This window comes from Micromys minutus (assembly GCF_963924665.1).
Source record: "Micromys minutus genome assembly, chromosome: 10".
Lineage (NCBI taxonomy): Eukaryota > Metazoa > Chordata > Mammalia > Rodentia > Muridae > Micromys > Micromys minutus.
The window spans coordinates 46,174,090-46,201,345 of NC_137979.1; the positions used below are offsets into that span (position 1 = coordinate 46,174,090).

At 42.7% G+C, this 27,256-nt stretch overlaps 2 protein-coding genes across 2 annotated transcripts; both read right to left on the reverse strand.

The window, feature by feature from the left end:
* Window positions 1–885: 885 nt before the first annotated feature.
* On the reverse strand, window positions 886–7,414 carry KRT39 (keratin 39; the record flags this gene model as incomplete). The annotated part of the gene is made up of 7 exons (XM_080923708.1): window positions 886–1,132; window positions 2,844–3,064; window positions 4,329–4,454; window positions 4,557–4,718; window positions 5,355–5,511; window positions 6,067–6,149; window positions 6,965–7,414. 7 exons carry the CDS (start codon window positions 7,412–7,414, stop codon window positions 886–888), a joined length of 1,446 nt encoding a protein of 481 aa, XP_080779834.1.
* Window positions 7,415–7,672: 258 nt separating this feature from the next.
* Window positions 7,673–26,927, reverse strand: KRT40 (keratin 40; the record flags this gene model as incomplete). The annotated part of the gene is made up of 10 exons (XM_080922437.1): window positions 7,673–7,746; window positions 13,431–13,505; window positions 16,343–16,477; window positions 21,279–21,370; window positions 22,057–22,277; window positions 23,367–23,492; window positions 23,568–23,729; window positions 24,615–24,771; window positions 25,071–25,153; window positions 26,484–26,927. 10 exons carry the CDS (start codon window positions 26,925–26,927, stop codon window positions 7,673–7,675), a joined length of 1,569 nt encoding a protein of 522 aa, XP_080778563.1.
* Between the last annotated feature and the right edge of the window lie 329 nt (window positions 26,928–27,256).

Consider the following 27,256-nt stretch of genomic DNA (forward strand, 5'->3'; position numbering starts at 1 on the left):
GCAGGCTATTGCTTCAACATGACTTTAAAGAGAGACCCTTGGATTCATCTCACACAACTGATCTTTGGAGAAGAGCCTCATGGTTCCTCAAGTTTCAGAGACTGTGGATATATGCCATATGTGATGTCCCTAGCAGGCCTTCAATTCCCAAATACTTAGGAGGTTGAGGCAGGGGGATCACAAGTTTAAGTCCCAGCTGGGATACACAGTGTGTTCAAGGTCAGCCTTGGCTAAGTAAGATCCAGCCTGAAAATAAAACATAAAAAATGAAGTGTGGGGGAAGAATCTAGAGCATGCAGAAATCCCCCCAAGTTATCATTATTTTGGTGATGGGAAAATATACTAGTACAGAGAATCAACTGGTTGAGGTGACAAAGGTCAGCACGATCCAGGCATGTTATTGCTTCACTCCTGGAGACTAGACATCTGAGTCTTCCTTATTTATCTTGTTCCTGTGTCGGCTTCATTCTACATCCAAAGAAGGAATTCAGAAGGCAAAGCTGTGGCTTTTTACCTTCACGTGTCAACTGCCAAAACCAATCCCAGAACTTGTCTGACCGGCTCTACAGAGGTACAGAGATAAACAAGGCTTGAATAAACAAGAGGAAAACCTGCCTGTCCATCACCTGGCTAGGCAAGCAGTGTAGGCACTAGCTAATCAGTTCCCATCCCTGTGACAATACAAAATGTCTTTCCAGAGAAATGTGACTTATTACCATGTTGGTAGCAGTGACTTAGGGAAGGAGGAGAACAAAAGATGGGGGCCCACTGTAGTAGTAAGAAACTAGGTACCTTAAGGGACTGGGGGTTTCTTAAGCCTTTCTGGCAGGAGCATGCACTGGCCTCTCTTTCATGAATGAAGGTCATTCTTATCACCTTGGGATGCTAGACTTTGGCAGGTCTGGTGATGTAGCAAGGCTGCACATGCTCGTGAGAAGAAATGACCTTTCCATCCTTGATCTCCTTGGTGATGGTGCATATCTTGACCAGTATCCGGGATGGGGGTCCAGAGGTACGGCAGGGCTTGTGAGTGCCAGGGAGTGATGAAGATGTATAACCTGGGGTAAACCACTCCATAGCTCTGGCCTGGCAGGATGGCTCCCATTTAGTGGCACATGGGGTACAGGGAAGCCTAAGTAGAAACAACAACAATGACAATAGCAGCAGCAACAACAACTAGAACAGCAACAGAATTTTAGTGATTGAGGAAGGGCGATGAGTTCTGGGGAAGATGGGAATGGCTAACTTTTTAATACTTGTCACTCAAACATAATCACCACTAAATGCTTCTTTATTCGTTTTGCGCTGTGGGTAGTAGAAGAATGAGAATCAGAGCAGATCCACTGGAAAGCAGCCTCGCGGCTTGAGAATTATTATTACCTGGGTTAAATTGCTACTCTAGCTTCATAGGAACCATACTGCACCAGCCATCAGAGACAGGGGCAGGGCCAGCTCTCTCATTTGCTAGTGGGCGACCTGGGCTGAACCAATCAAGCCCTCCTGAGATTTAGTATTGCGTGGTCAGAATAGACATATAGAGACTAAACTCATAGATCAACAAGGGTATGCAGAAAGTCGAGGGGCTTTCTATCTGGAGAGTGGAAATTAGTTAGCTAAGTTTCTGGTGTGGGGGGAGTTCATCATACAATTAGAGGTGGTTTGAACCCCACTTATTGCGGAATCTTTAGCATATGACCAGGAAGTGTCAAAGTATCCCCCTTGGATGTTGCTGTATGTTGTTGTTTGTATTTTTTTTTTTTCAGAAAATTGGAGTAGCTAGGAGTTTGCAGTGAACATTGTTTTTATAATACATGATTTTTATTGGGTAACTGGTAGCCTTTGGTATTCTGTAGTTCTTTAAAGGAACAGTGCCCATTAATACTTGTGCTTTAACAGTCAATAGAATGCATGAATGGAGGTGACTGATTACTGTGGGACAGTTGGTGTCCTTTGCAATTTCAATGAGGCTTTTGAAGGGTTAGTTTGGCCCAAGTTGCTTCAATGAACTCATAATTAGTTGAGTTCTGTATTGGTTGGTTGTTTTATTATCATTAAAAAAAAAAACATACAACTTCTTAATTTATAAAGGAAAGGGTGTGGAAACACAATGTGTCAACATGTTGCTGTTGGGGTGAAGGACCGCATCTAGATATGGTTGGGGGTTTCAGCCTAAGCATGTACCATGTGCCTCTAATGTACTAGTGTTGTCTTTACTTATGTCAGCAAAGTCCCACGTTCAACTTAGGTCACTGTTTCCCAACATTCCTAAAACTGCTACTGTTTAATACAGTTCCTCATGTTGTGGTGGCCCCTACCATAAAATTATTTTTGTTAATACTTCATAATCACAATTTTGCTACTGTTAAGGATCATACTGTAAATAACTGGTCTTAGGAGTCCCCTGTGAAAGGGTCATTTGACCTCAAAGGGGTCACTACCCACAGGTTGAGAATCTCTGTCTTAGTAGGATGGAGCCTATGAGGAATTTATTTGGCATGCTCCTCTTCAAACCAATTTAGTTCCACTCATATCTCAAGTTGGGACCATGTTATAATTGTAGGTCTTTAGAGAATATTTGATGATCTCCATCCAGATGTTCTTCTCATTGTCAAGAAAATCAAAGCATAGTTCTTCGATGGATGCCTCCTTTCCTGTGTGTGTGTGTGTGTGTGTGTGTATGTATGTATGTGTATGTGTGTATGTGTGTGTATGTATGTGTGTGTGTGTATGTATGTGTGTGTGTGTGTGTGTATGTGTGTGTGTGTGTGTGTGTGTATGTATGTGTATGTGTGTCTGTGTTACACACACATCACATTCATTTATGTTGCGTTAACTTTACATACCTGCCATCCAAGCTCTCCAGAAGGCTGCGGTAGGTAGCTATCTCACACTCCAGCCGGGACTTGATGTCTAGCAGAACTTCATATTCCTGGTTCTGTCTTTGCAGGGCACTGCGGATATCTGCCACCTGAGCCTCCAGGTTATGGATCAGACTCTGGATTTGGGCCAGCAGGGCTGTGTAGCGGGCCGCTGTCTCTGACAGGGTGCATTCCTGGGAATCTCTCTATGGAAGAGAAAAACACAGATTCTAAGATGACTTCTTTAAAGTTTCCAGTAGGCCATTGCTAAAGCCATTTTAAACAATGACTTCTCCGTGACAGTACTAAGGGTTCTCCAAGTCATTCATTACTTCCTAACCAAATCAATCCAAAACAAAAAGGATATTTGTTTACCTTTATCCTTTCTCTTTTTATCTCTGGCTTATTTCTGTCTTTTTTTTTTTTAAATCACTTAATCTCTTAGCCTCTGGCTCGTGAAAGAGAAAAAATTCCACCTTACTTCATTGAAGGCTCAGGCATTAAAATCATATGAGGACACCTCATTCAGCCTGCATTTGAGCCTTTGAGAGGAAGCGGGCAATGTTTAACTGGAGACATTCCCCTCAGTGTTCCAGTTCCTTCATAAGTAAGACATGAGTGTTGAAACTGGAATGGGTCAAGTTCTTTCTTGTTCTATCGTTTTGTAAGTCTACAGATAATGGTGGGATTTTAGGTTTTAATAACCTCTGTTATCCTCATGGTTATCTCAACTTTTATAGACGAGAAAAATGAGGTTCAGTGAGTTGCCCAACATCCTGAAAGTAGCAGCTAATGAAACCTGGCGAGGGTTTTGCTAATGTCTGCCTTTCCTAGCAAGACATTCCAGTATTATTTCTGGGATGTGGTCTCAAGGAGCAGAGGCGGTGCTGGCTGTGGGGTCCGATCCTGACACACTTTTTTGGTGACATTGGGAAGGTCACTCACAGCTTCAGGATCTCAGGGTCTCCATCTGTAAACAGGCTGTGATGGCTCTTAGTGTGGATCTAGCTTGAGAAAACCACCCTGGTTCTTCTAATGTCCCCAGTGAAGTTAGTCGATGGTTTACATCACCTTTCAGAACTTTTCCATCATCCCAATATGAGAATTTACAATAATGCTTTGCATAAGAGAAATCTAATGTTTTCCAGGTGATCCCAAAAGTATTTCTCATGGGTCATGATCACTGTGACATAGTCTGGAAGGAGGGAAAAAGCATCAAATAGGTTTTGGAATGCTGAGTACTGCACAACTTCCTGGAGATTCAAGGCTCATGCCGTTTCGTAGGGTAGCTTGCAGAAAGGCTAACCTTTGTATGTTGTAATTCAACATTTCCAAGACTTACTTGACTATGAACTTCTTTTCTAGCCACAGACCCCTTAACCAATAGATACAGTTTGGGAAACAGTGTAACCAGACATCGGGGACTGTTGCCACCAGTGTAAGGACAGGCTTGGTCAGCCTCTTGGGTACCATTCGGTGCTGGGCCTGTAGCTCAACCTCGAGGGCACTTATGGTCCGTCTCAGCTCTATGATGTCCTTCTGGCAGCATTGTTGCTGTTCAGAGCTGCTCACGACTTGTTGATTCAGTTCTTCCATCTGAAACACAGAGATTCCAGATATTTTGCAAGGAAGCATATGTATAGAAGGACTCCTAGAAATATGCAGCTTATTGATTTTTGATTTGTTGGTTTCCCCCACCTGTGTATTGAACCATTCTTCTACGTCTTTACGGTTTGTCTCCATGATAGACTCGTAGCGGCATCTCATTTCTTGTAGGATTTGATTTAGGTCAACGGAAGGGGCAGCTGTTACTTCAATGTTGATTCTGTCCCCAAGTTGGCACTGTAAGAAATTAATTTCCTGTAGAAAATAAAAAGAATGTGGAGTTGTTTAGTAAACAGATGACCATTGCCTATTGGGTTCTTGTTCGATCTAACAGAAATAATTTAGTTTAACTGGGTCTGGAATACAGCACCCAACAAAGGGGCACATGATTTGTATGTTGGTGTTATTGGGATACTCTATGGTTACTGAAGGTAATTTCAGGTATGGCTGTGCGCCAACTTGTGGAAAAAGAAGAGGGGATTGACTGACAGTATGGACTAATAGTATCAGAATTCCAGAAAATTTAAGACCATTCAGAGGAATCAAAAATGGAGGCAGATCACAGAGGTGGGATTTTCTGGAAAGATCACCACCTCTAGGCTGCTCATATGAGCTCGTTCCAGAATTGTCTTTTTCCCCATTAGGATGTGGCAGAATCTGTTCAAGGATGTCTATAAAACCAACGAAGATGAGAAGATTGGGACAATGGAGAATATCCTACCCACATGGCATTAGATGTAACACAGTAAGTAACATAGTTATGGGCTATCTCAGTATGACCAGAGCTATGGCAAAGCATCTTGTGGGAATACACTTTGCTATGGTCAACTCAAAGGAACTGAAGCTAATTTTAGGGGTTCAGCCTGTACTGACTCTTGGTCTTTTTCTCACCTCCTCATGGTTTGTTTTGAGGCACAGAAGTTCCTCGGTTAGAGACTGGACTCTCGTCTCCAGGTCAGCCTTACTCAGAGTCAGTGCATCCAGGATCTGCTTCAGGCCATTGGCATCAGCTTCCACTAGCTGACGAAGGGACAGCTCAGCTTCATAGCTTTGAACACCAGAAAAGGTTAAGAACAAGGCATTAGAATGTAGATGCACAAGCTGGGCTCAGCAGAACTTCCTTCTTCTTTCTTCTCTAGGTCTTTCACTGTGTTTCTATGGAAGACATTATTCTTTGTATCGGTAAAACCATATCACGACTTGGTTTTTAGACTTAAGTCTACCATCCACCTTGCTGCCTCTTGAGAAAACCATTGGGTTTGTGCTCAGGAAGCTTGGGTCTGTATTTTGGTTCTCTCTTGTATCACACCTTAGTATAAGTTTCTTTCTTGTTTTACCAAGGTTTTTATGCCTAGAGCAAGGTTACAAGATAGTGATCCTACTTATCTCACTGGGGGTTATCGAATGGATCTTTCTGTCATCTCCAGAGGCACGGTATGCAGGTTAGGGCTATTAGTCTTAATCACATTGAATCTTTTTTTCTGGGTTACTGCTGATAGGCTATGGGGGAGGGGCTTAGGGCATATGGGGGACAGTATCTCTGGGGATGTTTAAGTCAGAATCGGATGAAGTCTATCACCAGTGACAGTGCTGGGAGGCTTACTTGGCTCTCAAGTCATCTGCAGCCAGTTTGGTGTTGTCAATTTGTGAGACCAGCCTGGAATTTTCAGCCTTGGTACACAAGATCTAGAATTAAGAGATTGCACACACAAATGAGACAAACACCAGGACCCCCTACTTTAAGAACCAAAGGTCCGTGTGTTCTAGTTAGCAGAAGACTAGTTAGAGTTTTCCTGACTCTTCAGAGTAATACTGAAGAAACATGGGCAATATTGGAGAATCTGAGTTCTTGTTAGTTTCCTAAAAGATTATCAAAGACCATGCAAATAAAAACCATGTGCATATGTTTTTCTATTAAAATATACTATGTCTTTTCTAAATTTTTTTCCAAATTTACCATGCCACACTAGAATGCAATTTTGAGGCCAGATATATTTTTCTCAGAGTCTAGAACATTTTTGTTGGTGCTTAGTAAATATTTGTGGGAAAAAATTAGGCAAACTCAGGAATGTATCAGTACATGACTGGACAAGAAACAGGTTTGATATAGAGACACAGTATTTAAATACTGTGATGATCACGTGGGTATGAAAGGCACTAGTCATTGTAACATGGATAAACACTAAAACTATTTAGAGCATTTTAAAAATCAAAATACCTTCTCAGAGCCCTGTTTTCTTAGTTTTCATTTAAGGCATGGTAGCAACTCATTAGGTTTCATTTGGTTATAAAATGGCAGAACACACTCTCAATAAGCAAAAAAACAAAACAAACAAAAAAAACCCCATAAAACATTATGTACTATCTCAAAGTTTCTTTCTTTTTAATTTTTCAAAGCACAGCAACATAGAAGGCTCTAGAATGAATAAAACTGAACAGATAACCATGGTGCGGAGAACATTGATCCACAGTTTGGTTCAGCGCCTGGCTGAAGCTCTTACCTTCTGCTGTAGCTCCTCGATGGTGGTGTAGTAGGAGAGGTAGTCAGGACACAGGATGGGGAGTGCTTTGCCACACTCCTCCTGGATTTTATCCTCTAGATCCGAGTTCTCTCCTTCCAGCATCCGCACCTTTTCCAGATAGTTTGCAAGGCGCTCGTTCAAAATCTGCATGGTCTGTTTCTCATGACTGTTAATGCCTTCAGAGCACCAGCTGCAGTCATCCAGACAGGGATGGAAGCTGTAGGTTCTTATCAAGTAGTTAGGGCAGCGATAAAGGCAAGGGCTGGGGCGACAGCCCTGGACCTGGTGAGTTTGAAGAGCATGGCCAGTTGGCTGATCATCACAACAGTGGCTCTTGTTGGAAGAGTTAGTCCTAAAGTTTGTATTCCCAGAGCAGTTTTGGGGTGGGGTTGAAGAAGAAATAGTCACCGTAGAGCCCTTGGTATCCATAGTGTGTGTCCAGCTTCAAGTTGTCTCAGAGTCTGAGGTCACCACCCAAAGCAAGCACCCTCAATGGAGCCTAAATGCCAAGCCTGTGGCTTTTCTTCTTTGAAGTGCTTATATAGCCTTCCTTCCAGGTGGTGACACAAGAGGTGGGATGTTTTCCTTTCTCATGTTTATATCGAATCCCACAGGGACATCTCATTAGTCTGCCCGAGAAGAGTTACTTGTCTCATAAAAATGTGCATTTAGGCGGTTACTAAGTTATTACCCGTCGCAACTGCTACTTGTCATCCGGTCCAGAGCTTCACACTGGGTCTTCAAAAGGAGCTCCCGCCACACTATTTAACAGCATCCATCATTAAGCAGGTGTGAGTGTGTTACGACATTTAAATCTCTGCTGTCCTTTCCGGCTGACGTTTAACCTGACCTGGAATGAGTCCAACCTTCTTTTCCTTTCTTCTTTGGAAAAGGGAAACTATTAATATCTGACAATCATCGGAGAACTTAGAAATCAGCATTTTATTTTGACTTTGATTTGACCATTTCTCCATTTTTACCACTCCAGACATGGTGAATGTGGATTCAAATGTTTAAACAGAGCTTGGCCAATCCGATTGCTGGGATTACGTTTGAGCTTTACTGATAGACTTTGACTGCTAACAGAGCATCCCTTAGGGAAAATGCTGAATACTTTCTGATTGCCCACAGTTTATATTTTATAGCATTTACCCAGTGTTTGTCTGGTACATGAACCTGTTGGTTTGATATTGAAACACAGGCATTTTTGAGAAAAACAGCTTTTCACCTTTTTTAAAAAAAAGTTACTTGATTATGATTCTTCATACAGCCTCCAAGAGAGAATAATTTTCTCACTTTTCCCAGCTTCCAGAGGTGCCCCACATCTGTATGCTTGGGTAGATGTCACTTAAAGTCTCATGTGTCATCAGCTTGGTCAATCAGTGTGGTTGCCATAGGGAGATGGTCGAATCTTGAGGTGGCAGGAAGAAAGTCAGTGGGGGTGTGTCTGTGAAGAAGATATCGGGACCCAGTGCCTTTCCCTCTATCCTAGTTTACTTCCCATCGTTGTGGTAAACACCGTGACCAAAAGCAAGATGAGGGAGAAAGGGTCAATCTTACATCTGTCATGAAGAAAAGTTGGGGCAAGGAACTCAGACACAACCTGAAATAGAGGCCATGGAGGAGCAGTGCTTATTGGCCTTTTCTTAATGCTCACATCCAGCTACTTTTCTTATATCTCCTGCCCACAGAAGGATGGACACTTCCATCCCAACCATTAATCTAGAAAGTGCCCCACAGACATGCCTACATGCCTCTGACAGAGGTGCCGCCTTCTCAGCCGAGGTTCTCTCTTTCTGGATGCCAACACCTATTAGACTACCAAATACTCACCACCATTGTCCTTGCCTCCTGGATGCCATGCAGAAAGCAGTTTCTCCCATCACACACTTCCACCAGGTTGTGCTATCTCCTCAGAGACAATGGAAACAACTCACTGTGGACCTCTGCAATGTGATGAGCACATTTTCCCCTTCAAGGTGTTTCATAGAAGCACCCCACTCTGCAGTGGTGTAAACCTGATGAATGTAATATCACTGGTTTGCAATCCTCTTACATCTTCAAAACCCAAAGACTCCCCGCCCCCTGAGTTCTGTTAATATCAAATCACTCTTACACAGCTTCTGCCTCTCTGTCTTATTAAGGACCACTGTGATTACATTGGGTCCACATGCATAATCTAGCATAATGAGATAGTTAGCAAACTTTATGTCTCCTTCACTGTGTAGCATAACATTAACAAGGTCTGAGATCAGGCTTGACCATATTTTCAAGGAACCACACAATTCATAATAGTTGCAACAAACATAAGTTATAAGACTAAATTTTATTTTAAAATACATTTGCACGAACAAAATGTTTAACTACTCCCAAAGATAAAACACTAGAATATATGGAAAGGTATGTAGAAGCACAGTTTCTATAATTAGATAAAATCTGAACTGTATCTATGTTAATTTAATATATATTCCAATAATGCATTGATAGCCTCTTGAGAAAAGGTTTTCTTCAGTTTGGTACAATATTTTGATGTTTAATGAGAGAAATCAGTCAGGGAAAAAGAAATAGCCCTATCAAGATTATTAAAATATGCAGAACTTTAGTGATTAAAATTGTTATTATTGTGTTACTGATATGTTATTAAATGTGTTACCAATGTGTGAGTAGTCAGACTAATAGAATAGACTGAGTAGCCTTTAGAGAGAGTCCTAAACAGATTTGGATCAGTGTATAATAAACAGTATGCTTAAAACCAATGGGGGAAATGTAGACTGTCAACTGCACCATGGGGACAGTTCTGCATCACCACGCGGAGATGATGAATACCGTCTCCTCCACAGCAGACAAGGAACACATGGATGGGGTGAAGTGGTGGAAACTCCTAACAACAAAAGTGCAGTGGATGCCAGGCAGTGGTATCACACACCTTTAATCCCAGCACTCCAGAGGCTGAGGCAGGCAGATCTATATGGCTTTGAGACCACCCTGGTCTTCAGAGGAAGTTACAGAACAGCTAGGACCACACAGAGAAAGCCTGTCCCAAATGAAACAACAAAACAAAGCAAAATCCCAAAGCAACCAACCAAGCAACCAAAGAGTGAAGTGAAAGGGCTAGGCAGGGGCAGTACAAACGATGGCTGAGGACTCAGCTTTGGTAGGATGAGGTGGGGGATTCAGGACAAGGCTGGCGAGGGCCAGACCATGCAGACAGTCATTGCTAGGTGACTAAGAGTCTGAACTTGTTCCATAGGAATCGCTGAATAGTTTTTACACTAAACTAATGTGCTTGTTGGCTATCTTAAGATTCCCATAAATGTTATGTTTGTTGACTATGTCAAGATGGCCAAAGAAATGCATCAAGAAGGATTGTGCAGAACACCCATGACATAGGCAGAATGCTGAAAGTGGTGGTGGGAAGATGGTGGTGACAAATCCCTGCTGTTCTGTCACAACGAAAAGAGGGAGGACAATGTCTTTGTGGAAGAGCCTCGTGACTACAGGGAAGAGAGATTTTTATGGACAGGAAACAAACGTGCTTACAGGGAAAGGAAAATTGACCACATAGTAAAGAAGACACAGAAGAGGCCGGGAATAAGAAGTTAATGGACGGATTGTGGTTTTTCAGGAATCAAAGGCGAATCAGTTCAATAGTACAAAACGAGGAAGTGACTCATGGGAGAAACAACTTAAAGGATGGGAGCGGAGATACATGAGTCCCAAGTTTGCCTTTCTTGGCCCTGAAAAAAATTCAAATCAATGTGTGGGATTTATATACACTGAAAAAAAAGATAGTTATCACGAAGACCTACAAATTGCAAAAGAACACTATCATTAGTGCTGTTACATGTCTCCTTCCAGCCTTCCTTATACAGCTGTGAGGTTAGAAATTGTCTCAAGCATTATAGTCAAGTTTATCAGTGTTTTACAGGTTCTTTGAGCCGATGTTACGAAGTTCTTCCATATTCCGAAGTTGTAAAACAGACTCTACATGTTCTTTTTTAGCATGTTTGTGATTTACATTTTATATTTGAGAGCTTGAACTATTTGGAATTTGAATACATAATGAAAGTAGTGAAGGTTTGTGTGGACAGTTGCAGCACATCTTAATTTTAAATTTTAACTGTGTTTCTTAACATTCAATTTACAATAAAATACATCAGTTGAAAACATTCAGTCTGTGGAGGTTTGAAAACACACACACACACACACACACACACACACACAGAGAGAGAGAGAGAGAGACATCACCAAGATTTAGAAATATAATGAACATCAATGGCAGCCTTGTAACTTTCCTCATGCTCTTTCTAGTAAAACCACCACTCTTGTAGTGGCCAACACTTCAGAGACACAACACTGTAGGCAAGCCTTGCTTGTTCTAGAAGCCCATGTATATGTGTGTGTGCATTTTAAGATTTATGTATGTATGTATGTATGTATGTATGTATGTATGTATGTATGTATGTACATATGTGTGTATGTATGTGTGTATGCATGTTAATACTAGATCCCATTGCAGATGGTTGTGAGCCACCATGTGGTTGCTGGAAATGGAACTCAGAATCTCTGGAACTGCAGCTATTGCTCTTAACCACTGAGCCATCTTTCCAGCCCCAGATGTGTATATAAATAAAGTCATATTGTTTATATTTCCTCGTCCCTGACCTCTTCATCTCATCAGGTATCTGAGACGCAGCCATACTCTGATAACTAGTAGCTCATTACCGCTGCTGTGTGCTATAGCATTACATTTTATACTCAGCTTATTGATACGTGCATGTATGGCTGTGTGCCATGTGTATGCCTTATGCCCACAGAGGGCAGGAGAAGGCATTAAATCTCCCTGGAACCGAATTACAAATGGTTGGGAGCCACCATGTCGGTCCTGGGATTCCCCCCTTCCCCAATTCTTGGCAAGAGTGTCAAGTGCTCTTAGCCACTGAGTCATCTCTCTGGATTTGGAGCCTTTGATTTTTGACTCAAGATTCTGGGACAGGAAATGCATCTGAGGGGGCTGCATGCTCTGAGTACTCAGCTTCTATGTGCTTTCTCTTCTTTTGGTCATGTCGTTTGGGACTTCTGAGGAGTAAAGGTGTACACTTAACTTCTCCCTTGTAAGACTAAATCTGAGAGAAACAACAGGTACTATCCCTACAGCTTTGTTCTGGGCAGAGGCTTCTGGGCATGGGGCTGTCTGTGCAAGACAGGGGAAGGTTGTTTAGCAACCAGTCTGTGGAGAGAAGCTGAGGGCTAGGCAGGGTCTATCACCTTCTTTAGAGCCAGTAAGGGTTCCTTGAATTGTAAACACAATTGTGTCATTTATAAAAATGTTATCAATTAGCAATAGACACTCTAGATCTGACGGGGTCATAGTAAATTGAAACTGAAACATTCCCGTCACTCAGTGACCATGTGGCCATGGTGATGTCCTATGAAGTATGTGAGCTGATGCTAGTGCAAACCCACAGTGCTATGAGCTACAGTTATGTTATGTTATGGTAGCACGCTCAGTTATGTTAGACATGGTAATAAACTATCCACTGGTTCAGGGATTTACTATGCTGTACCTTTAACAACCATCTCAGAGTACATTCTTTCTATTTATAATAAGGCATTATGCTCACAAGGAATGATGGTGCATGTTTGTAATCCCATCGCTTGGGAGGCTAAGGTAGGAGCATTCTGAGTTCTAGGCTCCATAGCTATAACCTGTCTCAAAGATGACACAAATGAAAAACCCCAGTAAAGCAGTGTGCTGTGTTCCACCACAGCAGCCTCATCTACCTTATGTTTTTCGTGTTTTTTAATTGCATCAAGAGGTCGGACTAGCCACCATGCTGTTTCATAACTACACCCTGATGTTCACAAAATGGAAAATATGGCCTAGTGACATATTATTCAAACATAGTCCTGTTGTGAAGAAAGCCCTGACTGTCCTAAATACATACCGTGAGGAGTGGGAGCCCCGCAAGTCATGAATACTTCTTGCAGATGATATTCAGAGCCACTGTTTCTCCTTAGAGTCCTGGAATGCTGTCTACAGAATTCCAGACTTAGAATGCAAGTCTTCCCCCCCCCCCCCCCGTTTATAGATGAGAGGTCACCATAATTTTAAGGTAACACTAAGTGTTAAAATAATAGGCATCCTGTTAAATTACTAATGCTATGAAAACATCGTATTTCTAACCAAAAATTAGGAGCCGTCTACCTTTTACTGGGTGTGTTTCTATTATTCAGTTCAGAAGCAAATTGCTATTTAAATGCTTGGTAAGCCAGAAGAATACCCACTGTGTGTGTGTAGTGTGTGTGTGTGTGCATGTGGCCAGTGCTGCAATGAACGCAGGGAAAGGCCTGTCAGCACTATTTTGAGATGTCAAGCTTCCCGTGACTGACATCGCTGCCCTTTGTCTATAATTTGCTCTTGGTTTATCATCATCATTATCACCGTCATCAGCATCAGCATCGTCATGAACATCAGCATCATTGGCATCAATTAATTTGTTGTAGGGTGTTGGGTGAACTGAAGAGTACATAGTGATCTAGATTCATATCAGTCATAATATTGACTTTTAATTTTCCAGCCTTAAAAAAACATATGTGAGTGGCTGTGCAAATGTACTATACCTCTGAAGTAAGGGGAAAAAAAAAGCCGTATAATGGCCTTGCAGTTTTAGAAGTTTTAAACCATTGTTGGAAGATACAAAGGAATGGCCACTGGCCTATGCGAGTAAACTATAGTCAAATTCTTGTTTTTCCAACAACCCCAATGCCACTGGGAGCAGGATGGGTAATTGAAGAGCAGGTTAGATTTGGGATGAATGTATACCATTAGAGTAATGTCAGTTAAATACTATGCAAAGGACTGTGAAGAGTTAAAGGTAGCTGGGGGTCCCCCAAGTGGTCACCAATGATAAAGATTTTCTTTATTGACTCTCCTTTGCTTTGCAGGAGCACAGGTTATACACAGCCCCTATTTTTCCAAAGACAAATAGATTTTCTGACCATACAAATTGTTCGGCTTCGTGGAAGGTAGCTACAACTGTCTTTTCTGATAGGAAACGTGGATACAGTTCACTGAGAAGTGTTTACAGGTGCTGAGAAAATTGTTGAGCAACAATAGATGCATATCTATATTTATTAATATATAATATATAAATAAAATTATATATAAATACAATACATTGTAAATTATATATAAATGATATAATAATATATTATAATCTTTTTTATCTTTCATTTGCTTTATTAAGATCAAACCTGAGACACAGAGACAGGCAATATGTTCTAGAGATAGAAATATTCATTTACAAGAATAGGGCTAGTTAGACAGTACACACTTCCTGACTTTCTGGTGATAAGAAATTTCCACTTGAAAGGTTTGTGTCAAAACCAGAGGCTACAATACAGTGTGATACATGAAAAAGTGTGCACCTGAATGCACACAATTCTCAGGTTTTGAGTAAGATCAATACTATGCTTTTGGAGTTGGAAATGGGACTTTACAGCCTGGTTAAATCCCCCCTCCCTTCTCTCCTCCCAGTCAAACCCTTACACTCCTCCCCCATTCTGTCCTTCCCTTTCCTGAGGAGAAGGGGAGCCCCCCACCCCCATGGTTATCCACTCACCCTGGTACATCATGTCACAGCAGGACTAAGTGCATCCTCTCCTACTGAGGCCAGACAAGGCAGCCCAGCTTTGGAACAGGGATCAAAAGCTCTCAACAGAGTCAGAGACAGCCTCCACTCCATAGTTAGAGGACTGCACGTCTGCTACACGTGTAAAAGCCTACATCCAACCATGTGTGTGCTTTGGTTGGTTGTTCAGTCTCCACGAGCCCCCATGGGCCCAGGTTAGTTTACTCTGAAGGTCTTCTTGTTGGTGTCCTTGATCCACTCTGGCTCCCCCATTCCTTCCCCCTACTCTTCCACAAGACTCCTCACGCTCCACCTTTTGTTTGGCTGTAGGTCTTTACATCCGTTTCTATTAGTTGCTGGATGAAACTTCTCAGAAGATAGATATGCTAGGCTCCTGTCTGCAAGCATAGCGGAGTATCATTAATAATCTCAGGGGTTGGTCATCTCCCATGGTATGGGTCTCACTTTGGAAATCAACCTGGTAGTTTCTCCGAAAATTGGAAATAAGTTTTACCTCAAGACCCAGCTACGGCACTCCTTGGTATATACCCAAAAGATGCCGCACCACATCCCAAGGATACCGCTCCCACTACATCCATAGCAGCATTATTCATAAGAGCCAGAAACTGGAAACCACCTAGATGTCCTCCAACCCAAGAATGAACAAAAACGTGCTACATTTACACAATGGAAGCATATGTTAATCTTACAGCTGAAGTAAAACTATGGCGAAGACAGAGAACAGTTGGGTGACAGCCAGGCAGCCCTCGAGGAGCTTTACCTCATGGAACATTCCATTCCAAGTGGTTTGAACTTGCAATTTTCTTGCACAGCATTCTGTGTTTCTTGAAGTTTTAGCACCAGAGAAATACCAGAGCTGGGATCATATCCCGTGTGTTAGTTTATCTGGAAGACGTTTTCCTTTAAGTATTTTCAAAACCTTTTTTATTGTTAGAAGAAGAACCGTGTTGTGTATACACATTTGGGATAAAGTTTTAGGTCTGAAATTTGATTTATCTTTAAACCGGCATGAACTACTATTAGCAAAATTTTTCTGAGCTTTCAAAGGAGAAATAGAAAAAAAATGGGGAACTGTCCTCTATTTTTTCTGTTGCGTTTCTCTAAAAGCTTTAGATTTTGAGATGATTACACCTGCACAGGAAGATATAAGAGTACCAGGGACCTGATGGTCCTGCTTCCCCTTGGTACTTACACCTGATTTAATTAGACTACGGATGCAGAACCCGGAAATTAACATCCAAACATTGGGTAATTTTGGCTCTCTGTGATCTTTTAAATGTTGTCATTTGCAGGAAACTGGTGGAGTTAGAGATCATCATGTGAAGCAAAATAAACCAGGCTCAGGTGTATGTGTAGGGATGGGGGGTGGGGTGGGGTGGGAAGGGGGCGGGGTCTCATGCTTTTCTAGTACGTAGATGAAACCTAGAAGTAAGTATACGTGAAATAAAAGGAGAGCTGTCAGGGAAGAGGAGAGGGATCTGGGAGGAGGAGCATAAGGGTGAGTAAAGGTGTGGAATATGATCAAAGCACATTATATGTATGTGTGAAATGTCCCAATGAGATCCACTAATTGTACACTTAAAGTAAATTAACAAAATCGGGTGATTTTTTTTTGTTGTTGTTTTGAGACAGGAGGGGCTATATCGCAGGCTGACCTCATTCTTGCTACAGAGTTATGGTTGATGTGAGCTCCTGATCCTACTTTTGTCCACCTCCAGAGTGCCAGGATTATAGGCTTGCATAGCCACGCCCAGCGCTGGTATCAAATCCAGAGCTTTCAGCAGGCAAGGCAACGCTCTGTCAACTGTGCTGCCTGTGCAGTCTCCAAAGCGCTCATCTTGGGAGTGGATAAGAAGCACATAAACGTAAAAAATGCATATGTGTCAGCCCTTTAGCATTTTAAAGTTGCCACTTCCTGTTGGTCTTCATGGTTGTAGTGGTTTGGATATGCAGTGTCCCCAAGTTGATCTTGCTGGGATGTTGAAGACTTGGCCCCTAGCGGTCTTAAGATTTTGAGAAGTGGGCCAAGTTTGAAGAGGCAGATAAGGTTTGGTTACAGGAAGTACCTGGTGGGGCTGTACCTTGTCCTTGGCATCTTCCTGTTTGTCTCTCCACTTCCTGGTCACTGTTAGTTGAGCAGCCTCTGCTGTATATGCATTTCCCCACGGATTCCTGCTTTTCTGGCCCAAAGCACCGGGCTCAGCTAACCATGGCCTGAAAGCTCTGAAACCGGAACCAGAAATTAATCTTTCCTACTTTAATGTGTACCTCCCAGGTATTTGTCTCCATGACAAAACCACAGGAGTTTATGGTGTCAGACCTGTTGTTGTTTATTGTTGTTAAAACAGTTTTTCTTCAATAGGTTAAAGTTTCAATCTCTCTAGATTTTCTAATTTTAATGTTTACTCTTTGGTTTTCAGAGGTCTCTTATCTGTCTGTCTGTCTGTCTATCTATCTATCTGTCTATCTATCTATCAATCTTTCTATCTATCTGTATACACACATATCCTCTGTGGATTCTGATTTCTAAATTTGTCCTTTTGGATGTTGGCTTGTGTTCTTGAATCAATCTATCAGTTTGATCTTTGTAAGTTGTGGAAAATTTTAACTTTTATTTCTTTAAATACACTTGGCCAAGCACTTTCCATTCCCTCCACGGTATGAAGCTTAGATCTTCTGATATGGTCCCTGTTAGCATTTCTAGGCTCCGTCCCACAGTTACCTGGCAACAGCCAGGTATGTCTAACTCACCATGAAAGGGGTTGCTTGCCCCCTCCACACTCTCTTGCTCTCTTACCCTCTTCCCTTTCTGTCTTTTCTCTCCCCACTCCCCCCTCCCTCTCTCTATGTGATCATGGCTGGCCTCCTATTCCTCTTCTCTACTCTCCCTCCCTCCCTCCCTCCCCTCTTCTCTCTCTGTCTTTCTCTGTCTTTATTACCTGCCCCCCCATTCCCTTCCCCATACCCTAAATAAACTCTATTCAATACTATAGTTCTCTCCTCTCCTGTGGCTTATACTTTGGGGGGAAGGGATGCTTCAGCATGGGCCCACAGAGGCACCCCTTCCCCTCCAGCAAACATATCCCTGACTTCTTTATTGTTTTTATAAATCACAACAGTCCCAAAGTTTCCCAGAATTCTCCAGGGCTTCTGGATTATTTTCCATTTGTTGTTCAGTCTGGGTGACATTTTTTTTTTTCTTCCCTGTGATCATGTTTACTGATCTGTCTCTCTTCAGCATGACAAGGTCTGTGACTGAGTCTATCCAATGAGATTCGCATTTTGTGTTTGTGGTATTTTTTAAAGTTCTGAAAATTTCCCTTGGCTCTTCTCACCCCCCACCCCCTGAGTGCTCCCTGTTTTCCTCATTTGTTGAAGGAGCTCATCAGATCACAGTCAGGTAGCTTTTCTATAGCAACTTGTTTTGAATCCCTCCCCAGGTTACTGTAGTGCCCCCATGGGTGTCTTGGAATCTGTTGTTTGCACATTTTCATTTGACTTGATACTTTTCTGGCTTCTGAAAGGACATATGAATTCTGACAGACACCAGAACATTGGGATATTATATTCTGAGACTCTGGCTGTCATTTCAATCTGGTTCAAAGAGGTTTCTCTGACATTCTTTGAGAAGGGAGATGCTACCTCATTTTGCCAAGGAGGAGTGAAAGACCCAGGTTCTCCACTTTCACACCTGAAAGGAGATCTCTTCCTAAGTGTCAGAAGGCTGAGATTTGACCCCTTCCCTGGGTACTACTTGGCTAGGTGGGTAGTGTCTTGTTAATACTGCTTCTTGTGTGCTTTTGTTATCATTTATCTCTAGGCTTCCTTAGATACCAGCTAGAATTAGGTATTAAGTCCAAACTCACTCCACAGTCTTCCCTGCATTATGAAAGTCTCGGGTCTCCCTCCTCAGCCTTCTCTGACTTGACCCCAGTGGGTAGTTGGGTGGCCTTTATGGCCTGAAGAGATGGGAAGGCCTGTTCTGGTAGGCATGGTGACAGACACAATGATCTTTTATCCCTATGGCATTTGTTTGGGTTGAGTGGGTAGTGTCTAAATGTTTTCTGTCTTTCTAGGTGGTCTTTTCTCTGGTTCTTTATCTAGAGAGATCTAGTTTTCCCTGAGACATCTTTTTCTAGTTTGTGCTTGTTGATCTTACAGGGGTATTGGTCTCTTCAGCTCCTGCTTTGGGTTATAAGAGGAGAAAAGGAAATCCAAGGGTCCTACCACAATGTCATTCACTGAGACTCTAATCTCCAGCTGGCCTGGACTTCCTTCACCTTTCAGTGTATTACATCTGTTTTGTGCCATCTCTCAGGATTTCCCTAGAGCTTGATGGTAAGATTCTATTGCCAAGCTGGGGAAATGGCTCAGAACTTAAGAGCTCTGGCTGTTTTTCTAGAGGTCCTGAGTTCAATTCTCAGCACCCACATGGTGACTCACAACCATCTGTAATGAGATCTGATGTTCTCTTCTGGGATGCAGGCATACAGACAGAGCACTCACACATTAAAAAATATACATAAATAAATACAATTTAAAAAAGATCTATTGCCAAAGATACTAGACACTGCTCTGAGGTCATAGTACCTCATTTTGGTACTGACCAGAAGCTCCACCCTTGCTGGTTAGTTTGAATAGCTACTACTGTCATTTTGCCAAATCGCTATAGTATTAAGTCACCCTCTTGATTAATATTTTATTATCCATTGATAACTGCTGCTATCAGACCTCATCAGAGAAGTTTCTTTGTGTAGTGTATGTAGAGGTTAACTCAGAAATGCTTACCTTGTCAAAGTGCAGAGGATATGTCTTAGAGGGATGTTCAGCCACGAATGAGATGCCTACAATATGCATTCACCCCCAAGCTCAGAGACTGTTGTGAAAGAGGGGGCAGATAAGAACCAGAGGTCCTGGATCAGACAGTGCTTTCTGAACACAAAAGAACTGCTGTACCCGTGAACTGGAATTAGCTGAAGATGCCGCACAAGATCACAGTAGCCAACATTTCATCGTGGAGTGAGAAAGGATTCACAGGCCACCACCCACAGCTGAGGAGCTATGGACAGTTAATGGCTTATTCAGGAGGGAGAGTCAGTTTCCTCTAAGGGTGTGGTGCTTGGTAAGTAGACTATGCTCCAGTAGATGGCCCCATGCTCTAGAATATGTGGACAATGCAAATTGGATTAAGTGGGTTAAAGAAAATATAGAACATCAAGGTGGGAAGGGTCTGTGTGGAGTTAGGGGGACATATATCAAAACACATGTATGAAATTCTCAAAAATTAATATATTAATTATATTAAAAGAATTAACATATCAATGTATTAATTAAGTTGATATATTGAAAGAATTATGGGGGGTTACTTTTAGGAAATGTACATGTATTTAATCTTTTTATAACTTCCCTTCTTTTCCTCCCTCTCTTTATTAGACCACAGTTTAACCTTGAAGCCCACTGTGGACACGTTGCTGTAGAGCCTGGAAGCCCACTGCGGACACCAGAGTCAGGTTCTTACAATGCAAACCTGGCCTTGAACTTGAACAATTCTTGCTGTTTTTTTTCCTCTTTGTGTTAAAATTATACCTGTGAATGATGGCATCTGTATGAGAATAATTATTTTTATAATCTAGGTGTGCCATATGATATATTAAATAGCCCAACCACCAAGGTGATAAACACAGGAAATGTTCTCTTTTAAGTTGGGATTAAAGTACTTAGGTTACATAAGTGAAAAAATGCAGCTGTATAAATTGTTAAATATAATTATCTTTCAGTAGAAAACCAATTATAAGAATAAAAACTAGGGGCTTGAGAGATGGCTCAGTGGTTAAGAGCACTGACTGCTCTTTTAGAGGTCTTGAGTTCAATTCTCAGCAACCACATGGTGGCTCATAACTATCTTTAATGGGATCTGATGCCCTCTTCAGGTGTGTCTGAAGACAGCTACAGTGTAGTCATACAACAACAACAACAACAACAACAACAACAACAAATCTTAAAAAAACAAGAATGAAAACTAGAAGTCACTCCTAAGTATTGGCCATTTGTGAGTTGCAACTGTATGTTCTTCTTTAATATGCAAAAGTTAAAATAGGAGAACCTTGTTCATTTAGAATTAAAAATAAAATACATGCTATTTTATTTCTGAGAAAGATACATACATCCATCTTTTTAAAGATACGTAACATTTCTCGTAGATTATTTAATCTGAGGAGTAAAGATAGTTTCAGACTGGGTTAAGAAAATTCAAACTGCAGTCATGGGTGTAGACAATTTCTCTTCTGTTAAATGGCTCTTATAGCCAAGGCAATTGGCCACTAAAGTGTGTTTACTACCCTAAAGAAGTGAAACAAGTTTTATTTGGAGATTAGCAAGAAGGCTTTATGGGCTTCCAGAATACCAAAAGCAAGCTTAAGGCAAAAGCCAAGATCAGCAGACCCAGGATGCTTAGTGCAGATTTTCAGGATCTGAAATCCCAGTAGATCCCTGTTTCTGCATTGGGTGGAGCCAGGTTGAGGTCCCGACTCGGACAGATCCGTGTTTCCAGATTGGGTGTTCCCCGGGTCAGGTCTTAACTTCTTTCTTGAGCAGTTTTGCTTTCCACTCACTGTGCTGGAGATTTACTTGTCATGTACAGCAGTTTTCAACTGTGCAAATCACATAGGCCGAGCACGGCTCACACGTGCTGTTTGACATGGGTCCTGTGGAACCTGGATTGCAGGGGAGTCTGGGGGAAACCAAACTAAGTTGAGTAAGAGAATGCTGGCGGCATGTCACCACAGAAACATTAGAAACTGCCTTCCAAATTGTCCTCAGTAGGGGCTTTGCATTTGACTCTATCCCCATTATCATAGACTTAGCCTCAGCTATTCAGTTAAAATGTTTCTTTTTACACTCCGTGTGTGTGTGTGTGTGTGTGTGTGTGTGTGTGTACCCATTGTGTGGCACTTTGAATGAGAAATGTTGCCCCATAGGTTCAGGTGTTTGAACATTTTGGTTGGTAGAACTGTCTGGGGCTGTGGTGCTGCCTTGTGGAGGAAGTGTATCACAGGGGGCGGGCTCTCAGGTCACTCTTCCTGCTCCGTGTTGCAGTCGGAGATGTGATCTCTAAACTTCCTGTTGTCTCTAAGCTTCCTGCTGCCAGGCTTGCTGCCTGCTGCCATGCTGCTTAGCTATGCCATACTCTTCCCCAACTTCAACTGTAAGCCGAAATAAACTCTCTCTTCCTCAAGTTGTCTCTGGTCATGCTCGCAGAAACAAGGACGTAACTAAAACACCCATGAAGCCACCTAGCTATGCCTTCCCTTCGCTGTTTAAAAAGGCAGACCCCCTAAACATATTATGGAATTGGTCTTGGGCAGGCCTTGAGAAAACAGGATTCTCCATGGGGACTCTGGGGATGGTGTCACTTGCCTGCTGTCCTCGCTCTCCAGCAGGCCTCTGTATGTGCTGATCTCACACTCCAGCCGGGCCTTGGTGTCCAGCAGCACCTGGTACTCCTGGTTCTGTCGCTCCAGGTCACAGCGGATCTCAGCCAGCTGGTGCTCCACGCTGTCTATTAGACACTGCATTTGGGCCAGTTGAGTGCTGTACTGGGCTTCGGTTTCTGCCACAGTACACTCCAGAGACTCTGTCTGCAAGAGGAAGACCTTCTCAGCAGGACCCTATGACAGACCCTTGATGTGCCCCCTTTCCAGCTCTGAGACCTCAGGGTGAGCTAATTAGCTTCTCCGAGAGTGTTTTATTCTATAGGCAATGAAGACTGCAAAGTACCTATGCCATGCGGAGGCTGAGAAGGTGAGAAGAGCTGACCTAGGGGGAGCATTTGGAACAGTGCTTAGAAGCAACTCAAGGCCTTTTTAAAAAAATGCGTTACCTTTATTAGAATATTTGTCACTCGGGACTTTTTTGGGTAGCCCAAGGAGGGTTGTCATTATTTGGAAAGAAACTCTTGTGTCTGAGCATCTGCGCAGTGTCAGTAAAACTAAATAAGATCAGGGTTCAGCCACCAAGAGGACTCAGTTTCTACTGAGAACAGCAGAACTTTCTAGCGCTTCCTTCCTTTGACCCTAGCCTTTCCTCACCTGATCAACCAGGCTAGTGAAGGTGTCTACCATAGCTTACACCATGCTTCTCCTAGATGAATGTTCAAGGTGAGGGGTCATCTAGGTATACTTCTTGGATGCAGCCCAACACGCACTGCGGTGTCTGATGAGACCTGGTAGATGTGACTTCCACTGCATGGTGTTCTTGTCGCGTGGGTGGGGAGGATATGGTGATGTGCAGATCTTAGCTGTAGTATGAGCACTTGAAACCTGATGTGTTTTTTGTCGGTTTTAGACACTACGGTGAAACTGGAAAAGTGTTCATCGATAAAAAAGGAAATGAAAATCTGTTCTTACGCTTAAGGGCCTTTAGTCCAGCTCTTCCTGTCCCCCTGTGTTCTGAGACCTTTCTTGTCTCTAGCGGATGGTATTTGGGGACCTGCTCAAGCTTAGGAGGACCAGGGGGCACGCCTGTGAGACCACACAGGCTGCTGAACTGTGTCACTCTGCTTCCAATGTGGGCAAGTCATGCATGTGAAGAAAGGAAGGAAAGCCAGCTAGGCTAACTCGGCGCCTAGACATGCTGCTGAACTCTGAGCGTCTGCCCGGACTTCTATCAAAGAGCATAGCATCTCTTGGATGCTTCTGACAAAGGCTGGCTCTGTTCATCCCACACACCAGAGTTTGCTGTGCCTGGAGCTCAATTTCCAGAGTGTTGGCCGTGCGCTTCAACTCCAGCATCTCAGCCTGGCAGCCCTGCAGCTGCTCTGCACTGGACATCTGCTGCTGGTTCAGCTCCTCTGTCTGAAACAAAGGCCTCGTTAGAGAGCTCAGGCAAGGTGCCCTGTCCAAAGCCCACCCTCTCCGGAGGGCACTGACCTGAGCAGCGAACCACTCCTCCGCATCCCTGCGGTTGTTGGCCAGCACCCTCTCATACTGACATCGCATCTCGTCCAGGACCTTGTTGAGGTCCACAGTGGGGGCAGTGTCCAGCTCTATGCTGAGCCGATCTCCAAGCTGCTCACGAAGCAAGTTGACCTCCTGAGAGTGGAGATGGAGTAAAGAAGTAAAGAATGTCAGAGTGGGGTTTACTTCTGTTTAAGAAAGATTTTTGAAATTTACATATATGTGGGTCCCTATGCCCCATGGAGCTGGAGTTAGGGGCAGCTGTGAGCTCCCTGAAATGGGTACAGAAAACTGAACTTGGATCCTCTGGATGAGCAATCAGCATTCTTAATTGCTGAGTCATTTTTTTTCCATACCCTCTTTCTATTCGGTCCAAATGTCTCAGCTTCCGCATCTGCAAAATGGGTGTAATATTGTACCCTTTCCCAGAGGGCTATGGTTAGGCAGGGAAGAGTTACTACACACACAAAAATCTATGCAGTTGATGACACATGCTAAGGTCTCCGCAATTGCCAGCTATTGTTACCATCAAAATATTCAAAGAGTAAATTTTGTTTTAGTTTGTTATATCTCTCTGTTTTTCTTTCTTAATAGTTTATGATAGAAACAAGTTTATCAGTGCCTAATACCTAAAAACATGATTCCAAAGACTGCATGATTATTTATCCCCCCCCCCTTTTGGGAAGGGGAATACAGAGCCTATTCAATCAGCTCAATATTCTCGTACAAATAGAGCTATGGAGAAAACCATGAGTCAAGTTATTTCTCCACCCAAGCAATGGCAGGAGAAAGAGTGGCCTTACCTCCTTGACACTGCTGAGGGTTATGTTACATAACGATGCATGCCATACATCACATCTACCTTGAGAGACCCTGAGGCAATCATGCTATACAGCACACAGTGAGCATGTCTCTCATTTTGCTTTAGTTTAGGCAGTGTGTGTCCCTGTTCTGTTTATACACATGATCTCTCAGCAGACCTCTTCCTGTAGTCTTTGGCCCAGTGACCATTCCACTCACCTCTTCATGGCCTTTCTTAAGGCAAAGTAGATCATCTTTCAGAGACTCCACATGGGCCTCCAGATCTGACTTGCACAGGGTCAGTTCACCCAGGATCCCACGAAGACCACTGATGTCGTTCTCCACCAGCTGGCGCAGGGACAGCTCGCTCTCATACCTTTCAGAGCAGGAGAAAGGGAGGGGAATGGCTTAATTGGCTCCAAGTGCTAGGATGCAGGGGTGCATGACACGTGGCCTCCAGAGAGTCATGAACTTCAATTTTCCTTGCCTTCCAAATTAAGGTGAGTTCAAGGGTCAAACATCCTCAGTTAAAAAATATGTTATGCAGAGAATATTTTCTCTTTTACTGGACGCCATTATTATTATTATCATTTTCTAATTAAATGTAACATTAAACATGTAAATTAAACACAAAATATAGTGTAGCTTAAAAACATTAAACATAATTTGACTTACTTTGACCTAAAATCATCTGCAGCCAGTTTGCAGTTGTCCACCTGCACGGCAAGTCTAGAATTCTCTGCCTTTGTGCACAATATCTAAGAGGTAAATCATCATTTAGTGAACAGCTCTTTAGAAGAAACCCACATATGTATTTTAACAGCTATGCCATTCATTAATTTATGGAAGTATTTCCAAGTTAACATAACATCACTTTCAACCCATGATTTTTGTTAACTACACCCTTAATAGAATCAAAAACATTCAGTGCCAATTGAGAAACAAAATACAAAACAAAAGAGGTTGCCCTCCTAAAGTGAAAGATTTTGTCTTGTTTGTTTTTATTATGTGTAGATTGTGTGTGTGTGTGTTTGTGTATGAGTATGTAAGAGTGTATGTGTAAGTGCATGTGAGCATGTATATGTAAGAGTGTATGTGTATGCACATGTGAGTGTATACAGTGAGTGTGTGTGTATTTTGGTAAGAGTGTGGACTTGTGCAGTGAGAAGAGGGTGTGGGGTCCTCAGGAGATGAAGTTTTAGGTGGTTGTGAGCTACCATACATGGGTGTTAGGAACTGAACTCAGGTGCTCATGAGCAGTACAATGCGGAGCCATTTCTGTGGCTCAAGGTTTCCTTTGTAAGTGATGTAGGGCATTTTGTCATCATCACTGGCTGTTGAGCTTTATTAAAGTTTCCCACACTGCTAGTGTTAATTAGAATTGCATCTCTGTCTATGGTCATAGAAATTCATCAGTTAAAAAAAGAAGAAATGGCTTTGTTGGTCAAGGGTTCAAAATACTAGTAGGAAGACCTCGGTTCAATCTCAGAGCTCATGTCAAAAAGGTAAGTATGACAGTTAGTGCCTGTTATCCCCTGGTACTGAGGAGGTAGAAACAGTAAGATCCCTGGGGCTTTCTGGCCAGTCCTCAGGGACTTCAGCTAAATCAGTGAGCTACAGCTTCAAAGAGAGTCTCTGCCTCAAAAACAGGGCTAGGAATGCAAGACACTTGCCACTGACCCCAGGCATATGTCTCCTCCCCACATGATCATACGTCACATCACCCACCAACCCCACATGTGTGCACGCATACACACAAATAAAGAATGATTACCAGGTGAACTCAAACGAATGGAATTCAGTATCTGTGTGATAAAGAATATACATATGCAATGATACACATAGAACAGATTTTAGAAGATATAATTCAATTTCCCTCACACTGTAGACAAAGTCTACAGCAAGCTGGCATTTCTAGAGTCACCCAATAATTCTCTGAGAATGAGACTGATCATTTGACCTAGTTCTGGGAATCTCTCTTTCCTTTGTTTTACATCCACAAAACAACCTGCCCCAATATAGCTATGAAAGAAACCAGAACTGGGAAACAGAGAACATTAGGGCAGCGAGACATTGAAGAGACCCAACCTTTTGTTGGAGCTCTTCAATGGTGTCGAAGTACCGCTGATAATCGGGGCAGACCAGTGGGGCATTGGGCTCGCTTTGTTCTCGGATCCTGCATTCCAGCTCTGCGTTGTTCTCTTCCAGGCTTCTCACCCTCTCCAGGTAGCTGGCCAGTCTGTCGTTCAGGAACTGCATGGTCTCCTTCTCATTACTGTTGAATGCCCCTTCCTCACACCATGCACAGCTCCCCACCAGGCAAGGACTGTTACAACCACTAGCCAAGTAGCAAGGTGAGAGGCAACCGGCTGGGAGGTGAGCCCTGCAGAGGAAGCTCGGGGTTTGACATCTGGATGTGGCACAGGTGCTGGGGAGGCAAGTTGTATTGGTGGGGCAGAATGAGGCAGTTACATAGCCTGATGCCTCTGCACATTCAGAAGAGCAGCAGCCAGGGGAGCCATCTGAAGCCATCTTCTGAGAAGGAACGAACAGACTGGATGTTGTATTGCTTAGGTCTCGCTTAGTCTCCAAAGGTCTAGGACTTTTGGCCTCCTGAGACTTTTATATCTCCCTTTAAATGGATGTTTACATGATACACTGATGTTTTCTCTAGCATTGTAGATGCCAGTTTCCCTACAAACATCTCATTAGTGTTGATTATTTGTGGAGGAAGTTTTATGCCTTGTAAAAGGAGGATAACTTCAGGTTACTAAATCAGGAGTAACGCCATTTCCATATGCTGCTTGGATAAAAATTCTTATTTCAGCAAGTGGGCATTGGAAAGCATTATCTTTTTGAAT